The 27,476-nt window shown below is 42.6% G+C and overlaps 2 protein-coding genes across 3 annotated transcripts in view; one reads left to right on the top strand and one right to left on the bottom strand.

The window, feature by feature from the left end:
• The window catches only part of POLR3E (RNA polymerase III subunit E), a 31,865-nt gene extending 20,996 nt beyond the window's left edge, over positions 1-10,869 (top strand). For both annotated transcript variants that reach the window (XM_075058290.1, XM_075058291.1), the window contains exons 18-21: positions 839-1,335; positions 7,175-7,252; positions 8,179-8,304; positions 10,465-10,869. In XM_075058290.1, coding sequence (XP_074914391.1) covers positions 839-1,335; positions 7,175-7,252; positions 8,179-8,304; positions 10,465-10,521 — 758 coding nt within the window. In that variant the 3' untranslated portion in view covers positions 10,522-10,869. The remainder of the gene's footprint in view (positions 1-838; positions 1,336-7,174; positions 7,253-8,178; positions 8,305-10,464) is intronic.
• Positions 10,870-11,327: 458 nt separating this feature from the next.
• Positions 11,328-27,408, bottom strand: CDR2 (cerebellar degeneration related protein 2). The gene is made up of 5 exons (XM_075058292.1): positions 27,270-27,408; positions 21,691-21,803; positions 16,865-17,013; positions 16,427-16,591; positions 11,328-15,204 (listed from the first exon to the last, which is right to left on the bottom strand). The coding sequence occupies exons 1-5, from the start codon at positions 27,346-27,348 to the stop codon at positions 14,337-14,339; spliced, it is 1,374 nt and encodes a 457-aa protein (XP_074914393.1). The 5' UTR covers positions 27,349-27,408; the 3' UTR covers positions 11,328-14,336.
• Positions 27,409-27,476: the final 68 nt, after the last annotated feature.

The following is a 27,476-nucleotide window of genomic DNA, read 5'->3' as shown; positions in this document are numbered from 1 at the left end:
CTAACAGCAGAGAAGATAACAGTATGTATGCTGTGCGTGATTTTGCCTTAAACACAGCACTCCTTCCTTTGGCATTGAGACTGGATTCCTCTGCTGCCAACACGCCCCTTCCTTTCACCTTTGGATAGCTGGGCGTGTAGAGGACCCAGGGCAAGAGGCACAGGATTGCATGGGAAAAGAGCTCCCTTCTGTCCCTTTCTCCCCATCACGGGGTAATAATACTAAGAAGAGGGTCTCAGACTTTCACACTGTGTGCCTCATGCTAGAAGGGTATTCAAGTTCACTGTTAACCCCTTCTGTTAACCTGTTAACCCTCACTGTACCTATAGGACATCCTTGTGCTGGCTCTGGCAGTTCCTGAAGCAGGCCCCACCGGCCACTAGATACTCTAAAAAAAAAACAAAAACAAAGGTTGTTAGGCAAAGCCGCATTTGGGTCACGAGTAGAGATGTATAAGCAGTCTGTATCCTGGTTTCCTGACTTACAGAAAAGGCCCTAGTGATTGAACAAGTGCACTTTGTCTTTGCTTCAGGTTCCTCAACTGGAACACCTTCCCCAAGCATCTGGCTTACAATTTGTCAACATGTTTATCTTTAAAAAAACCAACCCCCCTCCCCCCACCCCCATCACCCCCACCCCACTACCACCCCAAAAAAAACCCACCAAAAAAAACCCCAAACTAAAGTAAAATCTTATCAACAAACCAGGTTTATGCCTTAGATTTCACAAGCAGAGGACATTTCCTGCTTTCATTTCACTATGACCCCTTCAAGAAACATTCTGCAAGACTGGAGCTCTGGTTATGGTGAGATTTATGGTATCTTTTGTTTCTTACTAGCTCATCCATTACTGGTTTCTGGGGAGCAAAGAGTCAACATGGCTAAAGCAAAAGTCAAGCAGAACTATGGGCAGCTGGAGAAGGAGTTCCAGAAGCAAAAGGCAGAGATGAAATCCAATGATGCCTCAGCCAAGATAGATGTTTCCAATATCCGCATTAAAGAGGAGCCTGTGAGTGACGAGGAGCCAATGGATACCTCGGCTTATGAGGGCATGAACAATGGCATTGTCAATGGCCTCCATGCAGAGGAGGACTCCACGGACTCTTTAAACGGCCACTTGCCTGGAGGCTGCATTGACCGGGTAGCCCAAGAACTGAAGGCATTTGTGTCGTCAACATTTAAGAAACAATTTGTACTCACCCTGAGTGAGCTTAAACGGTTATTTAACCTTCACTTAGCCAGTCTGCCTCCAGGACATACGTTGTTCAGTGGCATTTCAGACAAAATGTTACAGGACATGGTGTTGGACACTGGCTGCAAACAGATTTTGGTGCCTGTAAGTATGTTTTCCCTGGGTGTACTTTGGGGAGGAGGGATTGGGGGGCAGTTAAACATCTGAGCTGTGAAATGTTTGTGTCCTGTGCTGGTGGACCAGAAGAATGGATGTGCGCTGAGTAACTGTCCAGTACTGGATATGTTGAGGCTGCTGGAGGTTTGTCTGCTGTCCTGCTTCTGGCAAGCCCTGCACTCTGCTTTCTTTGCTCAGTGGTATGCTGCATAGTCTAGTTGTCTTTGGGGCTCTGTTTCCACATCCAAGCTGTTGGGCTGCAGTGACTCGCTGTCCCAACTTGCTTCTGTTAACATGATCTAAGGCAGTACCAGATTCCCATCAGCTCTCCTGGAGCTGCACAAGCTCCTTGTCTCAGGGACAGGGATACATTTGGGGAAGGAAAGGTGGCATTGACTGCCTGGGAGCAGCAAGGCACGCCCAGCAGAGCCCTCTGGGAAGTGGCAAACGGTATCTGCAGCAGGTTTCTTTGGTCAGACCTTTTCCTTCTAGACTGTGCAGAGGTGTCTTTGTTTCTTTGTCTTTATGGAAATGACATGTGTGATTGCGTGAGACAGAGCAGGTTTGTGTGACAGTAGATCGCTTAGGAAAGGAAAAGGAATTTGGCATCATGGGAAACAGCCTAGAAGGAAATTAATTTTACAAGACATCTGGCAGTGCTGATTGGGTTGCAACCAGAAAGAGCTTGGGAGTCAGCTGCCTTTGGGGAGAGGGGAAAAGACGTGTGAACTGCTTGAAAGAGCAGGCAAGGCAGAAAGAGCAGGAAGGCAGGCTGACGAGAGAGAGCCTGGAGCATGGGAGTTGAAACTCTGCTAAGGAGTAAGGGTTGCTACGGGGAGGGTGGGGGGGGATGACAAATAACATGTTCAGTCATGTGCAAAGTACATGTTGTGGCACCCGGGAACCAAGTAACAGACTCAAAACGCCACTAGGGAGACCACCGATTTTGGTACTTTCTACTTTCTCTCCTGACAGCTTCCAAGTCCTGGAGTAATGTTTGCCTGGAACTGCCTCTTAGTGCTGGCTAGGCTCTTCTTTGTATGCAGTGTAATATGTGCATTTGCCATCCTGATGGTAAATAGCTGAGGTCATTGCTGCTCTATTACTCAGGACTGGGACTTGTTTGCTTTGGAAATTTTGGGATTTTGGAAAGGATTCCATCTACTCTTTGCTTAAAAACTGTGAGGAGTGAAAGTGGGATAGTTTCTTTTTTCAAAAAACAACCAAAATAAAATCCTCTTGAAGAGAGGTGGTTGGGAACTTCCTTCTGTCTGGAAAACCCTGTCACAGGAGACCTGCAGAGGTGCAGAAGTGGTCACTGGAAAGCCTCTTGCTGGAGGTCTGCTGTAAGTTTTAGTTCTGCTGACCCAGAATTTACTGCAAAACTTGAGATGTTCTACAGGAGCCTGTATAAGCCTGTACTGTTATCAGCAATGTAAATTGTTACCCCCAAGCCTCCCCGTGATGCTGTGTGCAGATGGCGAAGGTGCTGGGGCTGGTTTTTACTCTTTGCATGGGCTCATACACTTTGGTATTTCTTGATTGTTCCCCTGGACAATTTTGTCAGAACCCGACGAGGGCGCCTGAGCTCAAGGAAAGCCTGGAGGGTTGTTTAGCGTGGGATTTCATAGTTGCTCATTAGTTTTCTGTAATTGAAAGTGCTTTGGTGATAAAAATCAATGATCTGAGGTAATTAAAATGATGTTCTGTGGGGGGTGAAGACACTCTTGGCTTGCATGCTGCCCTATTATGGAAAACATGTTGCTGAAAATGGCAATTGAAACCTTACCAAGGGAATGCAAGATTTATTATAAAGCTGACCGACTGCACCCAGGGTATGAGATAAATAGTATTTGTGGGGAGCCAGAAGAGGTGCCACTCCAGCTGCAAAGGAGGCTGTGGGGATGCCTGCAGAGTGCTGTGCTTGCCTGTGCTTTGTAGCATCCTCAAGTGGGAGGGAAAAGCACACGTACAGAAATACTGGATCCTGGGCAGATGCACCCAAGTGCAGTGGGGTGCTGCTGCCATCAGAGAGAGGGTGAGTAGAGGCATCGTCAGCAGACACTGGCACTGTGCGTGTGTCCGGGGCTTGCGCAGGCTGAACCTGTGTCCAGCTCCACAGAAAACGTTTGCACAGGAATCTGGCTCCTGAGTATCTGCACCCAGTTCCTGCAGACTGATGGGGGTGCATGGGGGTGGCTGGCTCCTGCCAGCTCCCTTCCCATGGTCCCTGCAGTGGCAAGGTTCTGCCCAAATCTTAAGGATATTTTCGAGGTATCAGGAAATGATGTAACCATTGCTGGCGTCCTGCCTTGCTAGAGTAACAGGAGAGGAATGCAGCCCTGTGCTTACGGTGAGCCTTTTGGGCTAGTGCTGATGCCAGGCTCCTGGAGAGGTAAGCTCAATAGTTTACCTCTAGGATTATTCCAGCTGATAAGTTTCTTTTCTGGCAGACTCAGCCCCTTTCAGTCTGGTTTAGCTATAATGAGAGGCTGCCTGGCAGTGGCTATTTTTAGGGTGTGCTCAGTTCTTGAGCGAGACACATCCCAAAGCCAAGGGCTCCTCCCTGAGAGCTTCCGTTTTAACGTGGCAGCCCTGGGGACCTGGGCCAGCAGTTCATCTCCTAAAAGCCCTGCACTAGCTCTGGGGGCTTAGAGCAGGAAGGGGCACAGGGCAAATACTGTAAACGATATTATGGCAGTGGAGAGCTGTTTCAAGGTGAGGCTGGAGAGATTGAGATAAGGAACATAAAATGGCAAAGGGACAGCAATGGCAAGACAGTGAAGCTGTTTGGACAGAGCAGCATGCGTCTCAGAGTCACTGACAGCATTTCCTGCTCCTGTGGACAGGCTGTATGACAGCAGCAAGCAAGCAGGGTGCTGTTGGCAGCAGTGTTTGCAACAGTTTGCAGAGTAAATCTGGGCGGGAGGAGGAGATCCTGTGGGTTTTATTTCCCAAATAAGTATTGTGTTGGTTTGGAAGCCGTTTCCTCACAGAAGGGCCGGGTAAACACAGCTGCATTTCAGACCTGTGGCTGAGGCGGGAGGAGTTTGCACTCTGGGTCTGTGTTGAGTGACTTTCTGAGAGCAAGGCAGGTTGTGGCTGGGTGCTCCTGGTGCCCTGCATTTTGCCTTTCCTGCTGCAGCTGTTTTCTGGAGGGAAGCTGAAGTGTTTGATTTTATCTGCGCTGAAAGCATACAAGAGAGATTATTCCTCAAAAGCAAATGTCCTTAGGAGAAGAGAATTGTGTCAGGTGTTGCGAGCCTAATAAACCTGAATCCTGGCTCTAAATCAAGTGTAAAACCTTGTTATAGTCCAGCCAGTTGGACCAACGTGAGAGCCAAAGCTGCTAATCCCACCAGGCAGCTCCTGCTGCACAAAGCTCTTCCTCTTTGCAAGAAGATCAGAGGCAAAGGGTGAAAGGAAAGGCTGATCTTTCACTCTGCAGTGCACACGTCTTTTGGCATGGTGTGAGGGAGGCTGGGAAGAAAGGTTTGGTTTGTACCAGCAGCTAGGATTGAGGGATGCTGAAACAATCAGGACTGGCTTGTTAGCTTTTCATAGATGATTGATTTAGGTTGTCTGGGCAGTTACAAGGAATAAGTTGTTAGTAACAGTCAGGAAGAGACATGTCAGGAGTGAAGGCATATGCCAGCATTGCTCGTTAGTCCCTGCTCCAAGGGGAAATGCTAAGGCAAATCTATGGTATTTTATTTTTTTAGGAGTTCGGGGCGTGCAGGGGAGGCAGTTGTGTTCCTTCCTGTGTGCAGGGGTGTGAGGCCTCTGCCTCAGAAAAAACAGATGTATTTCTCTAGCTTGGCACATGGAAAAAAAAAACCAAACAAAACCCCTTCATTTTTGGAGCCTGAAACGAGCAAGTGTCTGGTTCAGTGTCCAGTCTTCTAGAGTCCTGTAGTCTGCCCCAAAACAGAGATGACAAATACAGCAGAAGCACAGTGTTTGTCGATAACGCTGACTTGGGATTAGTGAAGCAGATAAATACAGAATAAAGTCTGAAACTCTAAAACCTGCCACTGTAAATGTAAAAACCTCCAGAAAGACCCTACAATATACTTGGTGCTCTCAGTTGAATACTGCTTTGGATGGTCTGGAAGCAAATGCTGCTGACAGGAAGAATCTAGACATCTTGCCATGAGATACTGACTAAGGTCCAGGCCCTGGGATTGGTCTGGTATGTGGTGATTGACCTTCCACCAGTAGGAAACTGTCCCCATGCAAAATTCACTGGATTCCAGTATGCCTAATAGTTCCCTTTTAAAGCTCTGAAATGGTTGGTGGTGTGCCAGACATGGAATCAGGGCCCATGGCACTGGTGTGGGTTACCCCACCGTCACCAGAAGCATCATTCTCTTCGCTGGGTGAAAAACTGGCTGGATGGACGAGCCCAGAGGGTTGTGGTGAATGGGGTGTAATCCAGTTGGCGGTGGGTCACAAGTGGTGTTCCCCAGAGCTCAGTATTGGGGCCAGTTCTCTTTAATATCTTTATCAATGATCTGGATGAGGGGATCGAGTGCACCCTCAGCAAGTTTGCAGACAACACCAAGTTGGGAGGGAGGGTTGATCTGCTCGAGGGCAGGAAGGCTCTACAGAGGGATCTGGACAGGCTGGATCGATGGGCTGAGGCCAATTGTATGAGGTTCAACAAGGCCAAGTGCCGGGTCCTGCACTTGGGTCACAACAACCCTGTGCAACGTTACAGGCTTGGGGAAGAGTGGTGGAAGGCTGCCCGGCAGAGAAAGACCTGGGGTGTTGGCTGACAGCCGGCTGAATATGAGCCAGCAGTGTGCCCAGGTGGCCAAGAAGGCCAACGGCATCCTGGCCTCTATCAGAAATAGTGTGGCCAGCAGGAGCAGGGAGGTGGTCGTTCCCCTGTACTGGGCACTGGTGAGGCTGCACCTCGAGTCCTGGGTTCAGTTTTGGGCCCCTCGCTACGGGAAAGACATTGAGGGGCTGGAGCGTGTCCAGAGAAGGGCAACCGAGTTGGTGAGGGGTCTGGAGCACAAGTCTTATGAGGAGCGGCTGAGGGAGCTGGGGTTGTCTAGTCTGGAGAAGAGGAGGCTGAGGGGTGACCTTACCGCTCTCTACACCTACCTGAAAGGAGGTTGTAGTGAGGTGGGTGCTGGTCTCTTCTGTCTGGTGGCTGGACATAGGACGAGAGGAAATGGCCTCAAGTTGCGGCAAGTGAGATTTAGGTTAGATATTAGGAAAAATTTTTTTACTGAGAGGGTTGTCAGACATTGGAACAGGCTGCCCAGGGAAGTGGTTGAGTCACCATCCCTGGAGGTATTCAAAAAGCACGTAGACGGGGTACTTCAGGACATGGTTTAGTGGGCATGGTTAATGGTTGGACTTGATGATCTTGAAGGTCTTTTCCAACCTAAATGATTCTATGATCAGTCAAACATGGCTTGGGCATATCAAGGCATACATCGGGGTGCCATGGTGCTCATCCCATTCCCTAGGCCATAGTTAGCCCCTTACTAATTTGGGGTCTGTGTGCTGCAGGATCACCCAGCAGGACAAGTTTGATACAGATCATGTTTCTGTTGAAGTCATCGGGCCTGCAAGAAGGTGTCTGCCCCATGGCTGCAGGACGGGCCATGCCTGAGCAGGCATGGGGGCTGCCAGAGCAAAGTTACCCCTTCGAGTGTGGAATGGGAGAGGAGCTTATGTTGTTTCAGCAGTTCTCATTACATGGCAACGACGTTTTTGATCCAGTAATAGGTGTCCAGGGATACTGTGTCATAGAATCATTAAGCAGAACTCATTAAATAGATGGTTATTTTTAACAGCCTCTTGTTCTCAGTTTCCTCCACAGACTGCTGCTTCACCAGATGAACTAAAGGTCTATGCGCTTTGGGAAGCTGGTGACACTTACGATCAGGTAAAAATAAAAATAAGTGACATTCCCAAATATATGTTTATTGAGCATTTGGCATTGTTTGAATTTGGGTTTCTGGAACTGGTACAGCAGGCAGTTTTCTTCTTTCCCTGTTGAAGTGTACAGTTTTCAATACCAACCTATTTCCAGCTGAGAGGAAGCTCTTAGCTCACAGGGTGATCATTGCTCTGTCAAGAGAAAGCGGTGTGGGCAGAAGGAACATAGTATGTTGGTAATACATGTCAGTAACTAGCTCAGTGGAATACAAATAATTTTGAACCTGCAAGGAGAAATGATTCTCCAGTGCAGGGCTCACACCCGAATCCAGTCCAATTTTTTTTTATTTTCCCCTTTTGGTGGTAATGCAACATTAACCAGAGATTAAATGATGTTGTTACCTGATGTATCTGTTTATACTTAGAATAGGAAATGATTATAGCATATGTGAGCATCTCCCAAGTTTTAATTGCTGTCAGAGTAAATGAAGTGAAAGGGAAGGTGCCTAACAAAATGTGGATGGAGAATGTAACTCCTGTGTCCATGACCTAAATAAATTTTTATAGGAAAGAGTCAAGCAGTATCCAGCCTCCTGGCTGGAGTGGACCATGTGAACTCGTGTGGAAGCATTTGAGAGGAATATCTTGCAGCCCCTTCTCCAGCACGTTCTTGTACCTTTGGAGGTGCCCCAGGTCACAGGACAGGTGCAAGTCTGGCCACAGGGTAGAGAGAGATCCCTGTAAGGCCCTCAGAGGCTAGGGCACTGCTGGAGAGCAGATGAGTATGGGACGGTTTCAGGATTACAAAGCAAGAATCCTCTAATGTAGTTCAGTAAATGTTTTGTACAGACTAAGGCACATGCAGTTTTGATATATAGAAAGATAGGAATAATTGTTCTTCTCTTTGTATTTATGATATGTTTTCTTTTAAAGCATCGCCAAGTTTTGCTTGAAATCTTTTCGAAAAATTATCGAGTGCGCAGGAATGTCATCCAGAATCAATTGAGTCAAGAATGTGGAGAAGATCTAAACAAGCAGGAGGTGGATAGAGTGCTAAAGGTATGTTTCTATTCCATTGTGGGTTTGATCCAATTAATACATGAATTTTTAATGCTTGGTTTAGCAAAGGATCATATTTTACCTTGAACTGACAAATGATAAAGATGATAGAACAATTGTTGTTGGAATGTGGACAAAGCCTGTTTTTCAGCTTGTTTTCTTAAAAATAACGCTTGTCTCATTCTGCCTTCTTTCCCTCCGACGAGTAGTGATTTTGACTCACACGTTATTTTGTATTATTGCGACAAACCTTTATTTGTCATCTTGGACCAGCAGAGAATAAAGTTTAGTAAATGTGATACTTCAGAGTTATTTTTAAATAATGTGACGTTAAACATTAAGGAGGTGGGAGGGTTCTGCACAGTGTTCTGAGTGAACCAGCTGACTGCTGTTGGTTAATGCTGAAGAGCACAAGTGCCGCATATTCAGAAGGAAGTGCATTTCATTCTATAGTAGGACGTGCAGCAGTGTACGGAGCAAAACCCTAGCCAAAACAAGCAGGCAAAGTAGTAGTTAACACATTTCATTGTGAATGTTTATTTGAATCCTTTCATCTCTGTCTTTGAAGGTGCACCATTTACTTGCTAAAGAAGTTTAACATATAAAGTAGGGACCACACAGGCCATGATTGACAAGCTTTAAAAGCGATGCAGGATGGTTTAAGTAGAAAGTTGCCAACTAATGTAATACTTAAATCATTGTTGCTGGGCCTTTGCTCACTGTCACCCACTTCAATAAGACAAGTGCTTAAGTACTTTATTACATTGGGATCTGAAAACAGAATAATAGTATATTTGAAAAATTACAGATCCGTTGCTGTGATAATAAGCCAACTGGTCTTGCTTGAAAGAACCTGGTTTTCTTAGCATTAAAATAAGCTCAGACATTTCTGCCTGCTAGACAGTATTTCATGTGGCTTGCCTGGGCCGGGAGATTTGTCAAGCGACTAGATGAGCTCAAATATCAGCTCTCCTGGAACATCTAGACAATGTACTGGCATTAGTTTTTCACGGTGCTGTTGCTATTTAACAGATAACCTATTTGTAGAAAAAATACTTTCCCCTAAAAAACTGGGTACTGTTTTTATGTAGGTCACTAAGTCATCGCGCAGCCAGCCTTGTGTAGTGTCAGGCCTCTTTGCCTTGAATACATTGGTCACAGAAGTATGTGAAATTAGCTTTGTTTCTGAAATGAAATTTAGAAGTATGATTTAATGAAATAGGGCGATTCTCTGGCTTCTTTAAGCCACAAGAGAGAGGATTCCTCTTTGAATGAAATTGGATTTGTTGACTCCTGTTTCCCCATCTGCCTGTGCTCCTTTTTTATACACAGAGGAACAGGCTGCCAGGGTTTGTATTTTTGCATCAGCAGATCAAGTCCGCAAACCCTCTTTCTAGCCCCCACACTTAATTTCTTATTTGTTTTTGTGATGTGCAGGTCCCAAGACTTCACAAAAAAAGATAGTTTTTTCCCTTTAAGCTACACAGCATCAGTTTTTTAGCAGTACTTAAGCCCGTGTTGAATTACCTAAATGGATGGGTGGGAACAAAAGAAAGAGAAGCCATTAGCTTAGAACTCGAGAGACTTGGTGCTCATCTAACAGAAATAAGAAAATGAACCACAAGAAAACCCGCTTACTGAACTCCTTTGCTGTGGTGCTTACTCGCTGTAAGCTTAGCAGACGTGTGGTCGGAATACCAAAGCACGGTTCTGAGGTTTGACAGTTCATTATCATAGAATGTTGTTTCTTAAAAGGCTTCAGATCTGGCGACCGCTTTCACGCTCCAGCCTGTTCCCGCTGCTCCCTTCAGTCTCTCCACCTGAGCTTCAGCCTGTGTGTGCCACAGTTCCCTTGTCCTCACCCCTCCCCACCACCTCTCCTGAGCTGGCTGCTGCACAATCCCCATCTTCTCCCCACAGAAGCCCCGTTTCTTGCTGCCATTGCATTGTTTGTCCTCCTCGTGGCCTCTCAACCTTCCCCCTCTTGTGTTTGTCATCTTCATTTAGGCTATATGGTCTTCAGGGTGGAGATAACCTGCTGCTCTGGATTCGTGCTCTCTCTTGTGCTCTGGAGAGGGGACTTGGGTTATTGATCACATTTATTGCCCTAAAGCCAGACAATGGTTCCCAAGACCATACGGACTTTCCCTTTCTCCCCAGGACTGCTGTGTGAGCTACGGCGGAATGTGGTATCTTAAGGGGACGGTGCAGTCTTGACAGCAGTGGTAGCGGTTTCAAGCGATCTCCAGGACGAAAGAGGAAACCTGCAGTGGGCGGCACAGACAGAGTAATGCCGTGGCCTCGGGAGTGTGGGGCAGGATCTGACCCACTTTGGGGCACGTGGGCATTGCAGACAGACAGTCACGGATACCCCAACACACACACACACACACGCGCGCGTCTGCATGGCCGCCTAGGCGCGCAAGCAACTAGGAAGACATGGGACCCTGTCTGCAGCTTGATTAATCTGGGATTTCTAATGTATTTCAACTCTCGTTCTGTTTTGTTATTAAAAAAATAAAACCACATACTGACAACAGACATGATGGAAAATCATAGTCTAATACTTTATTTTGTAAGTAATGCCAATAAATTAAATTTGTTTACAAACATCCCAGTTTTTGTTAAATACCTAGATGCTCATACTTTAGTCTGAGCGTTGTAATAGCCCTTGCAGCCCTCTTTATAAAAAAGAAGATAGTCATGTTCATGGAAACGTCAGGCCTGGGAGGGGGGAACAAAATCATTGTCTTTGAACTCTGTACAACATAGCAATTGTTCTCACCTGTTGTCTGTGAAATGAGTTATTTGGGAAAGTACCTAGATTTGAAACAGATGCGGAACTACTACTGGATTTCTTTTATTGGTGTGGGTTTTGTTTGAGGGATTTTTTTGCCATTACTGTATGCAAATACAGTGAGGTAAGTAAGCGAGTGCACCCTCTGGAAGGCATCCAGCTGTAGCTATCACACAGCAACAATGTAAAACCTCTATTTTGTGTAATTTTTTTAATAAAATTTTATCTTGAAGGTCACTTCTACCCTGCCTTGTATTTGTCCAAAGAAAGGGAAGCTGCACCCACTCCTTTTATAGCCTGAAGGCTTATGGAGGAAGGAAAGGTCAGGAATGTTTAGTAGAGGCTGGAGGTAGATAGTAAACCACTTTACATCGTTCTGCTTGCATCATATTCCTCAGGGGGTAGCTGCCAAGCAAAGGGCCTGTTGCACAAGGTGCAGTAACTGATCTTTTTGTTACTGGTTTATCATTGAAGCCTAACTGCAGTAAGATAAGGAATATCCTACTGTAAGCACTGTAGAACATGGGTTACTTTACTGGTTGTGTTCTTTGCTATAATTTCCATCACATGAGAAGCTCAAGGAGATTCTATTAATTTCATCTACTTATGCTCAGAAAAGGCCGAGTTGTTGACTAAAATAAGCAGATTAAGGTAGTTAATCCAGATAAGATTGGCTAAGAATATTGTTACCACACTTACGGCATTTCACATTTCTGTGGAAAATACCTAAACTGTGAAAACTCTACCTTAATTAATACACTAGTGTGGTTCATTAGCTACATCAATATAACTGGGAGGTGTTTTAAGTTCAGGCAGTCTTTGCAGCCTTTGTCTTGGTCTGTTGCACGCACCCACGGCTGGCACTGCCCTAGTGCAGCCCTGCTGCCATAGCATTACCTATGGCTGCACCTGTACGGCTTCTCTCGGGGAAGGCCAGAGCCTGAGAGAAGTTACGAAAGAAGAACCCGGCCTTGGAGTTTTTTATTGCACAATATGCACGGGTAAGTGTTAAAGTACAGTACAGCACAGCCAGAGCTTAGCAATGGCACAGGTAGCCAAGGGGAAGTTACATTACAGAAGAATCAAGTAGTTCCATGGAAATAATTTTTAAAGCATAAAAACTGTATGTATGAAAGTGCTTTAAATTAGCCAGCAGTAATAAACCACTGCAGATCACCTATTTAACCAAAAATTCTGAATTGCTTTTACATGTCTTCTGGTCCAGCAGGTGTGAATCCCCCTTCCCCAGAAGCGGTGAGGAATATTAGTAGTAAATCACTGGTGACTAACAGTGTCGTGCCTTTCTCATTTAAGGTTACTGCTTTCCAGTATCTGAATTGGGCAGACCCAATGGTCTTGGCAGACAAGGATCCAAGTGTTAGGGAAACAGCAACACAGTTAACCTGATAGCAGAAGAGCAGCTTTTCTGCCTCCCCCCCCATTTTGAACAGCACTGCCAAACACCACAATGAGGAGAAACTACATAGTTCCCTCTGCATTTCTATCCTAGATAGGCCTCTCCTTTTCCATATAGCATAACCTTTTTAAAATACAAACTTAACGGGAACTCCATCCTAGCTCTGTAGATGAAGGAAAGATGGCAAGACTAGATAATGCAGGTGCCATCTGCACCTAGTTTACTGTTCCCTGATTGGCACAGATGGGCATAGTTACTAGTCACACATGTAGCTTGACTGGATTGTTTATTTGCTTAGAAAAATACAAGAGCCAGATTCTTATTTTTAAATAATTTTCAGAATGCAATACATGTTTGGGGGAAAATCCCACAATATGACATCTTAATACTGCAACTGAAGGACAGCTATACACAAGCGCAACAGGATACAACATAAGGCAGACAGAACTGCAGCAGCTGAACTAAAGCTGAGAAACTGTCAACGTTTTGTGTCAACTGTTTGGTGTATCGCAGCAACTCAGACAGGCAGTAAGTTGATTCCAAGAACAGCTGCCCAAATTAAGCTATGAGACCCTTTATAAGGAAAAGGATGTCACTTTTCATTGTGCCTTTCCTCCTCCCCTTAATCTCTTAGCCTTTCTTTTCCTCACACTTTGAAGCAGTTTTAAAGAACATACTTCTCCATGTTTTTTGTTTTTCAGAATTTGAATATGTATGAATTACTATTAGGGAGTGGAGAAGGGGAAGAACAAGAGCGTGGTCCCCTGTTTTCAGTAGGGTGTGTTCTGGCAGTGTTGTGTCCATCCTCCCACCCCCGAGGCAGCATGGAATAAATAGGTCTACAGAAGCTGATGCTGGAAGCAATAGACAGAACAGCATGAGAAGGTTTTACCTGGCCCATCTCCTTCAAGCACTTGGAGTTTGTGATATGTAAGAAGAAAAGCTATTCCACTATGTCAGTGCTACTACTAAAGTTAAATAGCTAAATTGCAACTTTCTATCTTACCAAATACACATAAAGATGTGCAGACATTCCACCAAAGAACAGTAGGTCCCAAATAACATACATAATCAATTCACAGTATCTTGCCTTAAGACAAAGTGCCCTACATAAGAAACCATACCTAAAAAGCCACGCAAACTTCACATCAAATCCTTTCTTAGCAGGAAGACATTTACACCAATCTGTGGGAGAGCTTAGTGCATGTGGAAATGTGGTATTAGCTTCAAGCAAGCACAGTGCAGGCTGCTGTGCCAGCTCTCTGCCTCCCTGCCAAAGCAAGTTCAGCTAGACTGCTAACTTCATTCTCGAGAACCAAGGAGAGGCTGCCCATGAACTGGTCAGGGGCTTTGTTTTTGTTCATTTTCTACACAGATGTAGTTACAGGGCTAGATCATCACTGCAAACTAAAGGAAAGCTTTAGTCTGGTTCCTTGTGAGAAATACAGTACAGCTTTCTTAGCTCTGTTATTTTTGATGTGGACTAAGGAAATAGTGTCAGTTACTGCTCTGGCCAGAGATTAAGTGTAGGATGAAGTAGTAGTGTAGTATTAAGCTATGATGTCTGTTTGCTTTACAACCACTAGTTTGTGTGACAGTGCTAAACAACGTTAAATCTATTGCTACATAGCTACAGGGAGACTAGCTGTTAACTAACTAGCTTGTTAACTACAGGTCTACAAGCTAATTCAAAACATTCATTTTGAGTGCTCAAGAAATACATCAGTATAAGGGGTCTTCTGACACTTGTATAAAGTTCTTCCACTTCTTGACTAACATTAGTCATCAACAGAAAATGGGTCATCAGCATGTCCAATGTTATGGCTGAGAGGAGAGGGACTTGTACTTAGCTCTGTGTTCATCTATTTCTTCTTTTGTTTTTCTGATACAACTAAAAATTTCCTTGAAGAGTGCTTTATATTCAGGAAGAGCATTTGCGGGAGAGTCACTTAGCTCCACATTTGTGAATTCTTGATTGCTAGCTGAAAGATCATACTGGGTGTTCCCCACATTTAGGTCTTTGGAGTACTGCTTCAGCGTTTGTACAGCCTTGTGTTTCAAAGAATCTTCATCCATTTGACACTTCTTCAAAAGTTCCTCATACTTCACTTTCAGAGCATTATACTGAGCATCAACTTCATTAAGAACAGAGATTCCTCGCTGCTTCACAGCTTCAGCTCTCCTAATACATGTTTCTTCGTGGCCCCTTAGAATGTCTCCCCCTGCAGCACTGCTTAGGAAAGTTTCGCTGCTGCTCCGTTTCAGTGCCTTCTTCTCAAGCTCCGATACAGTCAGAAGTCCATCATCTGCCGGGCTCTGACCAAGCTCCCTTTCTAAAGATTCCTTGAATGAAATGAAAAAGGATTCTGGCACCAATTTCTCTGCATTATGGAATGTGTTTTCAGACTGAAGTATTTGTCGCATTTCAGCTACTTCCACTTCCAGCTCCTCTGCACGAGCCCGATACAAGTCTATATCGACAAGCCTCTGTTCAAGGTCACAGTTCTCTTTTACCATAAGACTATATTCCTCTTCCATTGTTACCCTCTTCTCTTTTTCTAGGTTAAGCTGGGCTTGCAAAACTGTAACTGCCTTTTTTAAATTCTCATTTTCTTCTTCTAGAGGACTTAGCTGACTATCCATCGAAGTAATCTTTTCTGCAAACACATGATCATAAACAAAATACCTGCAGAAACAAAATAAGCGTTATCAAATTTAGGAAATACATCTGAGCACAACTCCTGAAGTTTTCCTGTCCTGGGTAACTAATGACAGATTTAACCCGTGTGCTAACACATCTCAAAGTATACATAGCAGTCATTTTACTAATTTATTGGTCCATTTAATAATCAAAATAGAGTTTGTTACTTAATTCTGTCAAATCAAGCCTCCCAGCTTAAGCAGAATGGCAGCTCGTTAACAGTTTCAAGTTACCAACAAGCTTATTGAATAACAAGATCTATAATTTAAGTTTAAATAAACACTGCCCTCATGTATCATGCAATACTTTCTGACACTTGGATTATTTTTCTGCAGCACTCCACTCTTGTAACTTTTGTCACTATTGATTGTGGGAACAAGCTTAAAAATTGACAAGGCAATTCTGTGGGCTGGTATTTCCACAAGCCTTTGGCAGTTTGAAAGAATCCACTTATCTTTTGAATTGTCAAGAAATAACTTTTTTGGATGTACGGATTTATTCTACAGTCCTACCTCCATGTAGTGCTGAAGCCCAGACACAAAAGCCTGTTCTGCCTGTCTGTGGAGGTGCTTCACTTAAGAAATTACCTTCTAGGATTGAAGCTAGTCTGAGCTTTTACCCCAGGTGATTGTCCTGATAGGCATACTAATGCAGTTCAGCTGGGTAAAACTGCTCTAAATTAAAAAAGCAGCCCAGATCTCCTAGCACCATTTTACCAGCTTAAGCATAATTTTAACCAGCTTAAGTTCAGGAAAGCTATTGCAGGAATCCTGCCTGCCTTGGAAAAAAAGAAGTACCCACAGACATCCAAGGAAAGGGTAAGTTACAGAAAATATTTTGCATTTAGGATACTTGTTTTTCAGAGTATCTGTGTGTATGCTCTTACCTGACTGAAAATAGTGGGATGCAAATTGCTGTAAGCTTTCTAGGCTACATTTTGATATGGTTGGAGACTTTGGGAGAGAGTCTTTCAGGACAGAAAGTGGAACCTGCAGTTCCTCTCACACAAAGACTAGTGCGGTCTAGAAGTATGCCAAAAGCAGTGGTAACACCACACAGTGCAGGACTCTACAGATATTTTGCTAGTTGTGAATGTCAGATGTTTTTCTGCTAGCTCGTTTGACATCTGTGCTTATGTCTTAGTTTTTAAAGCTTTGTTTAAAATAATTTCAGTATTCTCTTTGCTATGCAAGGTAAAAAGTCTTACTGGCGAAGGTCATACAGCTCCTTCAAACATGAGAAACTATGCACTGATCTTGGCTGGTCAGATCTCTCATGGTTCATCCGGCCTCGTCCAGTCTTTTTCAATTCTTCTACTTGTCGTTGCAGGTCATCTATGTGTGTTTGCAGATTTTCAATAGTCTCTGTCAAGCTAAAAGGTGAAGGACTGCTGTTAAAAACATTTGACTGCTTAGTCAAGGACATGGGAATTTCTCATTCCCTCATATTGTAGGTTCTTCTCTGAATGCTGCTCTTCGGCCCCAAAAGACCTTTAAATAAAACTATCCTTTCAATTTAACAGTATTGTAGAACACCACTAGACAGAGACAGCCACCCAATAACTACACAAATACACTTGGACTGCTCTTTGTCATATTATCAACTGGGCCGGGGAGGGGGGGGAACCCTGGTGTAAGTTTGTTACCTTAATATCTTTTGTTGTGAAGCTCTACTCTCTGCAACTAGCTTTTGATTAGTGTCTTCCAGTTCTCTTGCTGTCACATCCAGCTGTTCATAGACTTTTGCATGCTGATCATTCATCTGACGCAAGAGCTCCACTTGCTTTGTGAGGTACTGCAACACAGTATTGCTGTTACTAGTTTACACTTGAAACACAAAGACAGGACTATTATTCTGCATTTTTTCTTCACATTCATAGAGAAACTACTAAGTTTCAGAAATGTAGATTCCAGTGGTTGCTTTGGTTAAGTGTTCAGTTGAAAAGGCACCATCAGTAACTCAGCTAGGCAGCTTGCCTTTGTCATGGAGGTCAACCCAGGCTGATCAAACAGCCTTTTATCCAGAGGAGTTGGCTTTGGTTGTGCAAGCTGTCTTTATCTAGCCTTGCTGCAGCTAGGCTTTTGCCAGAACCTGAGTGTTCTGGATTGGGTTTGTCTGTACTGCAGTCATCACTGATGCAGCCTTGAATCCAGACTTCAACATAGCCCTTAACTATCCATTGAGTCCTTCTAAAAGTTGCAGTGGGCTCCAACAGAAATTTTTCAACAGTGTTGACCCAACAATTTTCTTAGCATTAAAACTGAAATATTGGATAGTACCATCCATAACTGAATTTCTTTTCCACTGACCTAAGTTCTTCCAGTCTGAAGCAGCACTAGGTTCAGCAGAACAGAATTTAGGTTGTAGTCACACTTAAGAAAGTATATGGGCTATGTGTCAGGAAGTATACTCAAATTATTGAATTTAATCTTTAATTACTCACAGGGAACTATTTCAGTTACTATAATCCCAAACAAAGGTCTCCTGTCTTTTTTAAAAAATAAAACTCCACATGAAGTATTCTCACTTAAATTCTCTTTAGTTTTACAATTAACAACATAGGCTGTTAAGTTTCTTGAATAATGTCAGAAAGCTTAGAATTCTCAGTCTAAGAGCAGTTAACAATCACCTAAAGGCTCTTAATACAAGTGTCTTATATTGTCCCACCCAGGATAGGGCTGATCCAAGTCCAAAAATCTACAAGAGAATTTGCAGACTGACTTGAACAAAAAAACCCCTAACCCTTTAAATCTGAAATACTTTGTTCTTGCATAGAATTTATTTCTTGCAATATATTCTGTATTACTACATGCTACTTACTGAAAAGTAAATTTCAAGTAGGAACATCCAGCAGACTTCTAGGCAGAATTAGTTCTCTTTACATAGGCCTGCTACATACTCGAAACTTCTAATATTCTACTTAACCTTTTACCTCATTAAAAGATTGGTGGGTTTACATTTTAGGCAATTTAAGAACAGATAATAAGTTAATCTAGGACTAGTAACTGCTACATACAGACTTCTAGAAGATCAACATGATAGCAGTTGGCTAGATCCTTTCATAGCCTGTGCGCACATGACTGAGGATTTATACAAAAATAGTACATGGATTAGCAGCAGAATCTCAATGTGACCCATTTCAGATTAACTTTCCCTATTGGTTATTCTCAGAAGGAGCTGGAAATCTTCAGACTTTCTTCAGCAACAGGAGCGTGGCTAAGCACAGAAGCCAAACCTTTGGTGCCAGAATTAGATGTTACTACTTAGTACAATGGGCTTTTGCAGAAGTTTTAGATGAATGGAAGAGGTGAAGCACCATTTTCTTCACCTTGTGTCTCTAGTATCTTCAGTGTTGGTGTCAAGTTGGCCTGCTATAACCAGGCCACCAAAACAAAGTACAGATGTGGTAATAAATAATTTAGAAGTTCACATTTATTCTACCTCCCCTGCAGCTGAGCACCTAACATGAAGCAGCATTTGAGACTTCTTGCATTCTACCACATGATAAAAGGAGAGTGTCAGTATTTCTGAAGTCTGAGTGCTGAGAACAGATTCAGACAGGAACAAAGTTGCCCTTTCAATCCAGCGTTTATTACATCTACAGTGATTAGTTAGTGGCACACGTGTCAGCACAGAGGTCAGATATAATGAGCCAAGGCTGTAAAACGCTTAATATGTTAGCGTTTAATATATTAGATGTAATCTTAAGCATCCCAAAGCCTTTGACCCTTCCTTTTCAGTGCAGACAAGGTAGTACCATATTTCAGAATGATTTCTTGGCCAGTTCTAGACTTTGCTACCCATAAGATGTGAATTAATAGGAAAAAAAACCCAGAGATTTACACTGATATACTGCACTGAAAAGGCTACACAGCAGAGTAGCTACAAGTAGCTGAAAGATCACATTTAGGTTAGAGACAAGTACTTGAAAATTAGGAAAAATCAAGCATAGAGACTGGATACACCACTTGCACACGTATCCTGTGCAGTGGGGTATCCTGCGCTCCCAAAGACAGAAATATATGTATGAAAATAACTGACTGAACTGCTTTCACCAGCTAAAAAGTACTGCACCTTGCATATGCTAACTTTTATTCCCATTTGTTTCAGTGAATTCCTGCAACAATCCCTTGTGCCAGTAAGCTAATATATTCCATTCCTCCATCTTGAGGTTCTCTGGATATTTGAAGGGGAGCATTTGATTTTCCCTTTTCTACCAGAAATCCAGATGCAAGAGAGACTTCTTTAGAGAAAGAAATGTTTTGAGTTGCTAATACACTTTTAAACTGCACTGGGAAAAGACAGAAGATTAAGACAGGTGGTAGAACAGAGAAGACAGGATGTTTTTATGGTAGATACGAATACAGTCTAGAGGTTCTTTGACTCAACACAGTGAGTTGGGCAAATAAAGGTGCAGGCAGTACTTAGATGTCGGAAGCATCACAAAACCTGTTCTCCCTTCTCTCTTCCCCCTCCTTTTTGGGGGGAGACTAATAGGACAACCCAATATACACTCCTGCCCATGTTGGGGGAGAAGAAAGAGAAGAAAGAGGTATCAGATAAAGCCTTCAAAAAGTAGTATTGCACAAGTCTTGATTCGGGTTTTTTTGGTTGGCTAAGCAAAGCAAGATATTGAGAGAACGAATTAGTCTGTCACTGTTTGAGGTTGTCTGAACATACAAGTACTTGACCCTACAACACACCAACAACTATAGGTCACTACTGGAAGGACACCTTAGACCACTTCCTGGTGCTGAAGCCCTCTTACGTTGTCAATAAACACTAACCCACAAAAAAAGCTTAAGCAAATAAACTAGATTAAACCAACAGGATACTACATCCTTAATCGCACTAGACTATTTCTATAAATGAATGAAGCTTAGCAATAATGTATTTTCCATATTTCAAGATAGAGTTAAAATACAGCTGCTTATTAAGTAGCTACACCCAATGAGCCAGGTTAGTTATCTATCGCAAAGTTATACTGTGTTATTTCAAAAGGTGTGTTATAACTGTGTTAAATACTTCCTTAAACACCATTGTTCATACAGGTGTTGAACCTCAAGTAGAATAGTATTTGTATAGCACCTTGAAGTGTGTGTCCTCTCTAGATCTTAAGAATTAATCTTTTTATAAAAACCATTCATGGCAATGAGTTATTTTAAGTTTTGACATAAGTAAATACATTCTTTGTAATGCTGTGGCACATCAGCCATTCCAACCAAGGTATCACAGAACGAATAAGACAACAAAGATGATGTTAAGCATGTAATAGAGGAAAGAAACAAAGTATGAGGTACAAAACAGAAGTATCTTATTTAAAAAAAACAAAAACCAAAACCACACTAACAACCCTGCACTCAGAAATTGTGCAGCACCTAATAAAAATGCTGCATTTGTGTTAACATGACTAAAGACACCTATATGTTTTTAAGTATTAAGCTTAGGATTCTTTAAGTTACCTGTTACCACTACAATAAGTGTTTTAAGTTGCAGCTGTACAAAATCCACACACTGTCCATAACTGCGTAAGTACTGCCTGCACAAAGGAACTGAGATTCTGTAAAAATCTAGTGTATACCAGTCACAGCCTGTTCCCTGTGATTCGTACCAGAACCAAACTGAAATGCTGACTACATTTCCAATATGTTGTCAGTCAGCAAAGTACTGAATATTTAATAATTTCATTATTAGAGACCATGCATTGCCCTCTAATAGCTGAAAAAAATCCATTATGCTGACAAATGCTGGGTCTGCAAGAACACAGGCAATATGAAAAAAAAAAAAAAAAGAGAAATTGCCAAAATGGCCAGGTTTTTCCACCACGTAACACAAAGATGGGTGGTTTTGAAAGGTGATGATATTTTTTTCCCTAAAAAATACATAACAATATTATCCTCTACATCCTGTATTTAGATACTGTTTAAGTGTTTGGGTTTGCTGGGGTGGTTTGTTTGTTTGGTTTTTAATTAGAATAGACTTTAGCTCCCTTTACCACAGCTCAGTTTAGTGGAAGTACATATCCTCAGATTTTATTTCAATCTCTCCTACACTTATCAGCATTTAAATTTCAGTGCTGTAACCACTAACACTTTCATATAATGATTTAAATTATTATTATCATCATATAATTTAATGTCATTTTACCTGGAAAGATCAGCAAAATTTAGCAATAAAATAACTGAAGTGACTTTTCTGTACAAAAAGAAAAATACCAGTCATTTGTCACTAAACAAGCCAAATGCAACATGAAGTTTAATGGCACAAAGCTTCCAGTAATCAGACAAACAGTTCTAACTATGATCAAGCCTATACAGGTTCTCAAATTCTCGAAGTAGCACACGTGGTTAAAGGTTGTTCAGTATTTTTCTTTAAAGTGTCCATCAGATATCAAGAAATTCAGTTCTCAACTTATGTGCTGCTATGTTGCAGGTCTAAATGCAATAACACTTGGATCCCTTAATTATTTACCTCTATCTCCTGCAGTTGCTCCTGATTTGTTGCATACATTTGCTGTAAAGATTCTTCTAGTTCAGTGTTACGGTCCAGTAGCGTTTTCCCAAGCTCAGCGGCAAGGTGAAGATCTAACCAAAGAAATCATGTTTGCACGTAAGTTGTAGAGCCAATAATATAATCTAATTTTAAAGCATTTTACTTGACGTGGGTTTTTATTGCTGTTATAACTGCTCTAAGTTACTTCCAGTACCCAAAATGAAAGTTAGCTTATACTTAAGTATAACATTCATATACCATTTATAATGCAAGTCTAAGTCAATCCTGAAACCTAGAAGATACTGTTTATTTCATGAAGCTTCCTTAGTTCCTTCCTTTGGCCCCTCAGTCACAGGTTAGACACATCCAGCCATCTTCTCTTCACATCCCACAATCTGCCTAGTACTACACCAGCATCTCCACCCCAGGTGTCCGTTAGCGACACTTCACCATGTTCACAGCACTCATATTTTAGAAGAGTAAGCATAAAAGACCCTGCAAATGTTCATCAGGGTAGACCCAGGCCAAAGCTGACTGCACTGTTACTTACTTTGCTATTCTTCCCCATTACCCCTTCACCAAGGAGCTCAGGTCATACAGGATCGGTGTACTAAACAAAAGTTTCAGATGCTCTTTATGGTGAAACAATAATATCAAAAAAACATAAAACTGATAAAGAAGTGTAGCTATTCTGCTTTTCAAGCTCATAAACCTAGGAGACAAGAATTGTTTTATGTGCTCCAAAGCATCATTTTAAATGTCATTTGTTCTCAAGCACTTAATCTCAATTTCACTTCAGTCATCTTCAATCACCTCCAGGGTGCAGTGACTGTAGTTGCTTCAAATTAAGAAATAAGTCATCTGAACACTCAGTTCCTTTCTAGAGGAAAGCTTGATATTTGTTCAACAGCATCAGTGGTGCTAGATATTCTATATTATTATGTTTAAAGACGTGTAATTTTAAAGCTAACATAATGCAACAAAGAAATAAATCTTGGTGTTATTGCTAAAACTGTAATTACTCTGTGCAGGGTATTACACATTAAGAATCCAACAGATTTCTAAAAATCTCTAGTTTTCCAGCTCCTTCCCATCACCTGGACCATGACCAGCTTGTCTCCTGCATGCGTGCAATACAATCTTGTTAGTTTTCACATAGAACTAGCATCACTATGGGAAAGAGACTGAAGAAAAAGTCAAGAAAAACTTAGACTGACTTCAAGAAGACCTAAATTAAAATACAAAAGACATGTATTGCATCATCAGTAGTTGTAGCTAGATGAGAAAACACATTCCATTTTCATTTGATTAAGATGCCCTTGTTTTAACATGTTATCTTACCTCTTTCCTGCCCTTTCCCAATTATCTTATCAGCTAGTCGTTGTAATAGATACAACACTATTCCAAGATTGCTTTGTGCTAACCTTCAGTTTGGCAGCCTGTCCAAAATGATTACTCCATCTACATACATAAGCCAAAGACCAAATTCAGACTTACAAGGACAAGTGAGTAGGAACATTTGTCTATTAAGTTGTTTTGCCAGAACTGGACATCTACAACAGCTCTGGTATTCTTTACACATTCTTTACAGCTACAGTGCTTTGTTTCCTACCTTAAGATCAGATTCTTAGAATAAATGCCACAAAAAATATTTAAAACAAATCACACTGCATGGGAGTTCTTCACAGTTTCAAAAGATGTATGACTAGGAGCCACATGGCATGCTGATCTATACTTAGGAGTTTATCCTCACATAGCTTTTTCATTGTAACACTCATTAAGAAACATAGCCTATTCTAGAGCTGGGGTTTAAAGTATTTGGATAAGGAAACCTTAAGGTATCCTGCTTAAGTTTTTCCCATTTTTAAACAGAGATTGTACATTGTTTACCCATGGACAGAGTAACTCCCAGTCAAACACCAAGCTGTTTGTTCTATCACATTACAGAATACTGTAGTCTTCAAATCCAGTGAATCTGTCATCCTATATAAAATGGATTCCCAATTCACAAGTTCTCATACTACGCAAATCTTTACTAGGACCCACAATCTTCAAAGCTAGTCAACAATATTGGCATCATTCAAGGCAAAGACTAAATAGTTCATTCTTTTATTTTAATAGAGTAGAATAAGAGCTTTAGAGAGGATTTAGGATTATGTTAAAGACGTAATGCATAATGGAATTACTTGCTGCCGTTTCCCTTCCCAAAGTGAAAGTTTGTTCTGATGTTTAAGTACATTTAGGAGTTGATAGTTTCAGTCTTAAATGCCCCCTCATCTACTAAATCAAGTAGCATATACCACACAGTACTTTAAATACAATGTGAATAATAGAATTCATGTCATCATACTTACACACTCATTCTGTTCATTAGAATGGCAGAAGCACAGATGAGTTACTATGTGAGAAGCATGCTATTTTGTAATTAAGGCAATTTGTTTCTGAGGGGGAGAAGACAAGTGGAAGAGCTCAGGAACATGCAATAAAACCCTAACTCCTACCCCTGGAGAAAGCAAGGACCGAAACAATTTCACCTCTCCTAAAATTAAGAATTTGTTTTGAGTCCATTTTTCTACATTGTTAAGTACCTATAAGCCCTATAAAGAGCAAATTTTAAGAGCAAATCTGTTCCAAGATACAGAAGGAAAACAGTTAATTTACATTTCTCTTAGAGAGTTACTGTACAATACTAGAAGCACACTGCATTTTCTGTTGTAAATTTATGTAAAGTAACAGCTAAGTTCTGCCACAGACATGCATTTTTTTCCTTTTCACCCAGAAGATGTAAGCAGAGAGGTTTTTAATAATGCAAACTGCATACGTGCAGATCTTCAGATCTTCATTTTAGTAAATCTGATCAGTTGTACTGGTGTTTAACATCTCCATCAGAAATCTCTAAACTAAAACAAGACTTCAAGGATAAGTCTTCTGTGATGTTAAACAGCCCTCACTTACCAGCACTTCTCCAACCTCTTCTGACAGCGTTACTACAATTGAGAAAAAGATAAAAACAGTACAAAATCCTTCTCTTCTACTTTTCTATAACCCATCTAACAAAAATGATTCAGAGAATTTTCAATCTAAAAATCAGCCTGTTCTTTTCAACAGTAAAAGGCATTAGTAGTGCAAGATAAGTAAGCAAGCCTGGTTGAAGTTTACTTAACTGTAAAATTAAACCCTTAACTTTTTTTACTTAGCTTCATATTTCCTACTCCATGTTCAGATTACCCCCTGTTCTGCTAAAGCAAGTAAGAGCAAGATGTAAAAAGAGCAGTCATGTAAAAATTCTTTTTCAAAGGTCAGCATACTGCAGCAAAACATGGATGTTGCAGAAGGAAGGATAGCTGTTCCCATCCTTAAAAGAATTCCATGAGCATTCTCTTTTCATGAACAGCATGCCAGAAAAGCCCACCTCCATTGTCAAGGCAAAAGCTTTTGGTGCATACAAAGACTGTCAAAGTTCTTCCAAAACCCTACCCTAGTTTTAAGTTTCAAAGCCTGGCTGACAAGGACTACAAGCTTGTTTCAGGGTGCTTCCTGGTGTTTTACAACGTAGGTTTTCTCATAAACTTACTCCTCAGTTTTTAAATGTGCACTGATTGTTTGGGTTGTAAAAAGTTTCAAGAGACCTTGATAAGCAATCTTACTACTCTGTTTACATACATTGGTGTTGCTTAGTCTTTGGAGGAGTATCTTTCACATTCCAGGAATAAAGTATAACAGAACACTTGAAAAAAAAAAAAACATTCCTGTAAGGAATCTCCTCTTTGCATTTCAACTTGCCCATCAGTTTATTTTCCTTCTTTCCCTTTTGTCAAGGCTATTAGTCACTTGTATTTAGGCTTGTAAAGAGATAATCCCCAGAAAAAGATTGTGCAAATGTTGGGAGAGCATTAACCAACCCTCAGAATGCACTAACCTCTAGAATGGAATACTGTTTCTTAAAAGCTCACAGTAGAGAGCCAAATGGTGGTTATTTCACTCATTTGAATTAAAAGATTAAATTAAAGAAACATCAATAAGGCCAAAAGTCAGTTGCTATACATTTTGAAATCTCTTTGTAGGTCTACCCCATAAACGCTGACATAGTAAAAACATTGCTAAATCATGTCTTCAAATTTTCCACTTTCTTCCCTTTGACAGCAAACTATGTTTTTGGGATCTTATTTAAATTTATTGGTTTGTATCCTAGAGCCATGAAAACATCTATTTTAAGCAAAGAGTACCTAAATACAGCTCTCAAACAGTTAGCTATTTTATAGTCAAAGCATACAATTAGAGACACCTATGCCCATCTCAAAAAAAGTTTCTGCTGTCAGATGCCTGATCTCAGAGTGAAAACTGCTTAGCTATGAAAGGCTTTCAAAAGTATCTTTCTTTATGGTTTATAGTACAGTAGCACCTACCAATCCCAAGAATTAATGTACTTCAATGTAAAAGCCAAAATCATAAGGCTGGAGCAGGTTTGCTGGAAGCCACTTCACGGCTTTGAGTTGGCCTTTTAAAACAAACTCAGGATTAATAACAAAAAGTAGAACTAAGTAAATACCAGTCATAAATACCACTAAGCTCGTAAGGAAATTGCACATGCTTTCCGTATCATGTCGGTAGAGGATTTTTAGTACAATTATACTTGGTATATTCTTGTGACTCCTTCCTCATGTGTGAAATCAAGGATAGCATTTAACTCCTGCAGGTAGTGTTTTAAGACCTATTGAGACAATGACATACAAGAACTAGATACGTGTAATTCTGATGGATAGTGGAGTTATTCATCTATTTTAAGAAGAAAACTTTGGAAGTTTTTAATAATGAACCTGCAACTAATCGAGCACAGCGACATTCTCAGCTCCATCGACTCGAAGCCCTTACGAAAAGGCTCAACAGGGTGCAATATAGCAACCCACCCCCACGCTTCCAGCGCCCGCTATTTCCAGCGCCCACCCCGCATAGCTGCTTTACGTCCTGTCACGGTGCAACTTTTCGGAGAGCCGCTTCCCTCCCTCCCTCCCTCCCGGGCGGAGAGGAACCCGGGCACAATTCAACTCGGCTGCAGCAAGCCCTTCCGTCAAACAAAGACGGCCGCGATCTTCTCTCGGTAACAGCGATCCTCTCTCTGCCTACGCGCCCGAGGCGGCGGGAAGCACGGCCGTGAGGGGAGCCCGGGCTCCCGGCTGCGACACTCGCGGGGCGGCACCGGCCCCGCTCCCGCCGCCGCCCCGCGACCCTCGCCGGCGCCTTCGGCCCCCTCACGCCCTTCCCGCCGCCGCGCCCGGCGTCCCTCCAGGCTCGTCCCTCCGGGCTCCGCACCGCCGCCGTGGCGGTGCCCTGCGCCCGCCCGCCGCTCCCTTCCCTCCCACGCCCTCCTCGCTGCAGCCCCCTTCCCTCCTCACACGCCCTCCTGGCCGCAGCCCCTGCCCTCCCACGCCCCCCGCGGCGACGGCTCCCCGAGACCCCTTCCCTCCCAACGCCCTCCTCGCCACAGCCCCTTCCCTCACACGCCCCCCGCGGCGACGGCTTCGCCCGCCGCCGCTCCCTCTCCCCCCGCCCCGGCTCACCTTGCTGCAGGTCCTGCTGGTCGTACCAGGGCTCATCCTCGCGGATCTCGAACTCCTCCACCAGGCTGTCGGCCAGCATCGCGCCCCTTCCCCTCACGGCGCGGCGGGAGGACGAGGCGGCAGCGCTCGGGCGAACGAGTCCCCTCGCGCCGAGCGACGGCGGGGCAGGGCAAAGCCGGCAGCCGCTCCTCTCCTTAAAAGCCGCCT

The sequence above is a fragment of the Buteo buteo genome, chromosome 27 (assembly GCF_964188355.1).
Source record: "Buteo buteo chromosome 27, bButBut1.hap1.1, whole genome shotgun sequence".
NCBI lineage: Eukaryota > Metazoa > Chordata > Aves > Accipitriformes > Accipitridae > Buteo > Buteo buteo.
The sequence above is the reverse complement of the archived record's forward strand: the minus strand, read 5'-3'. Positions and strand labels throughout refer to the sequence as shown.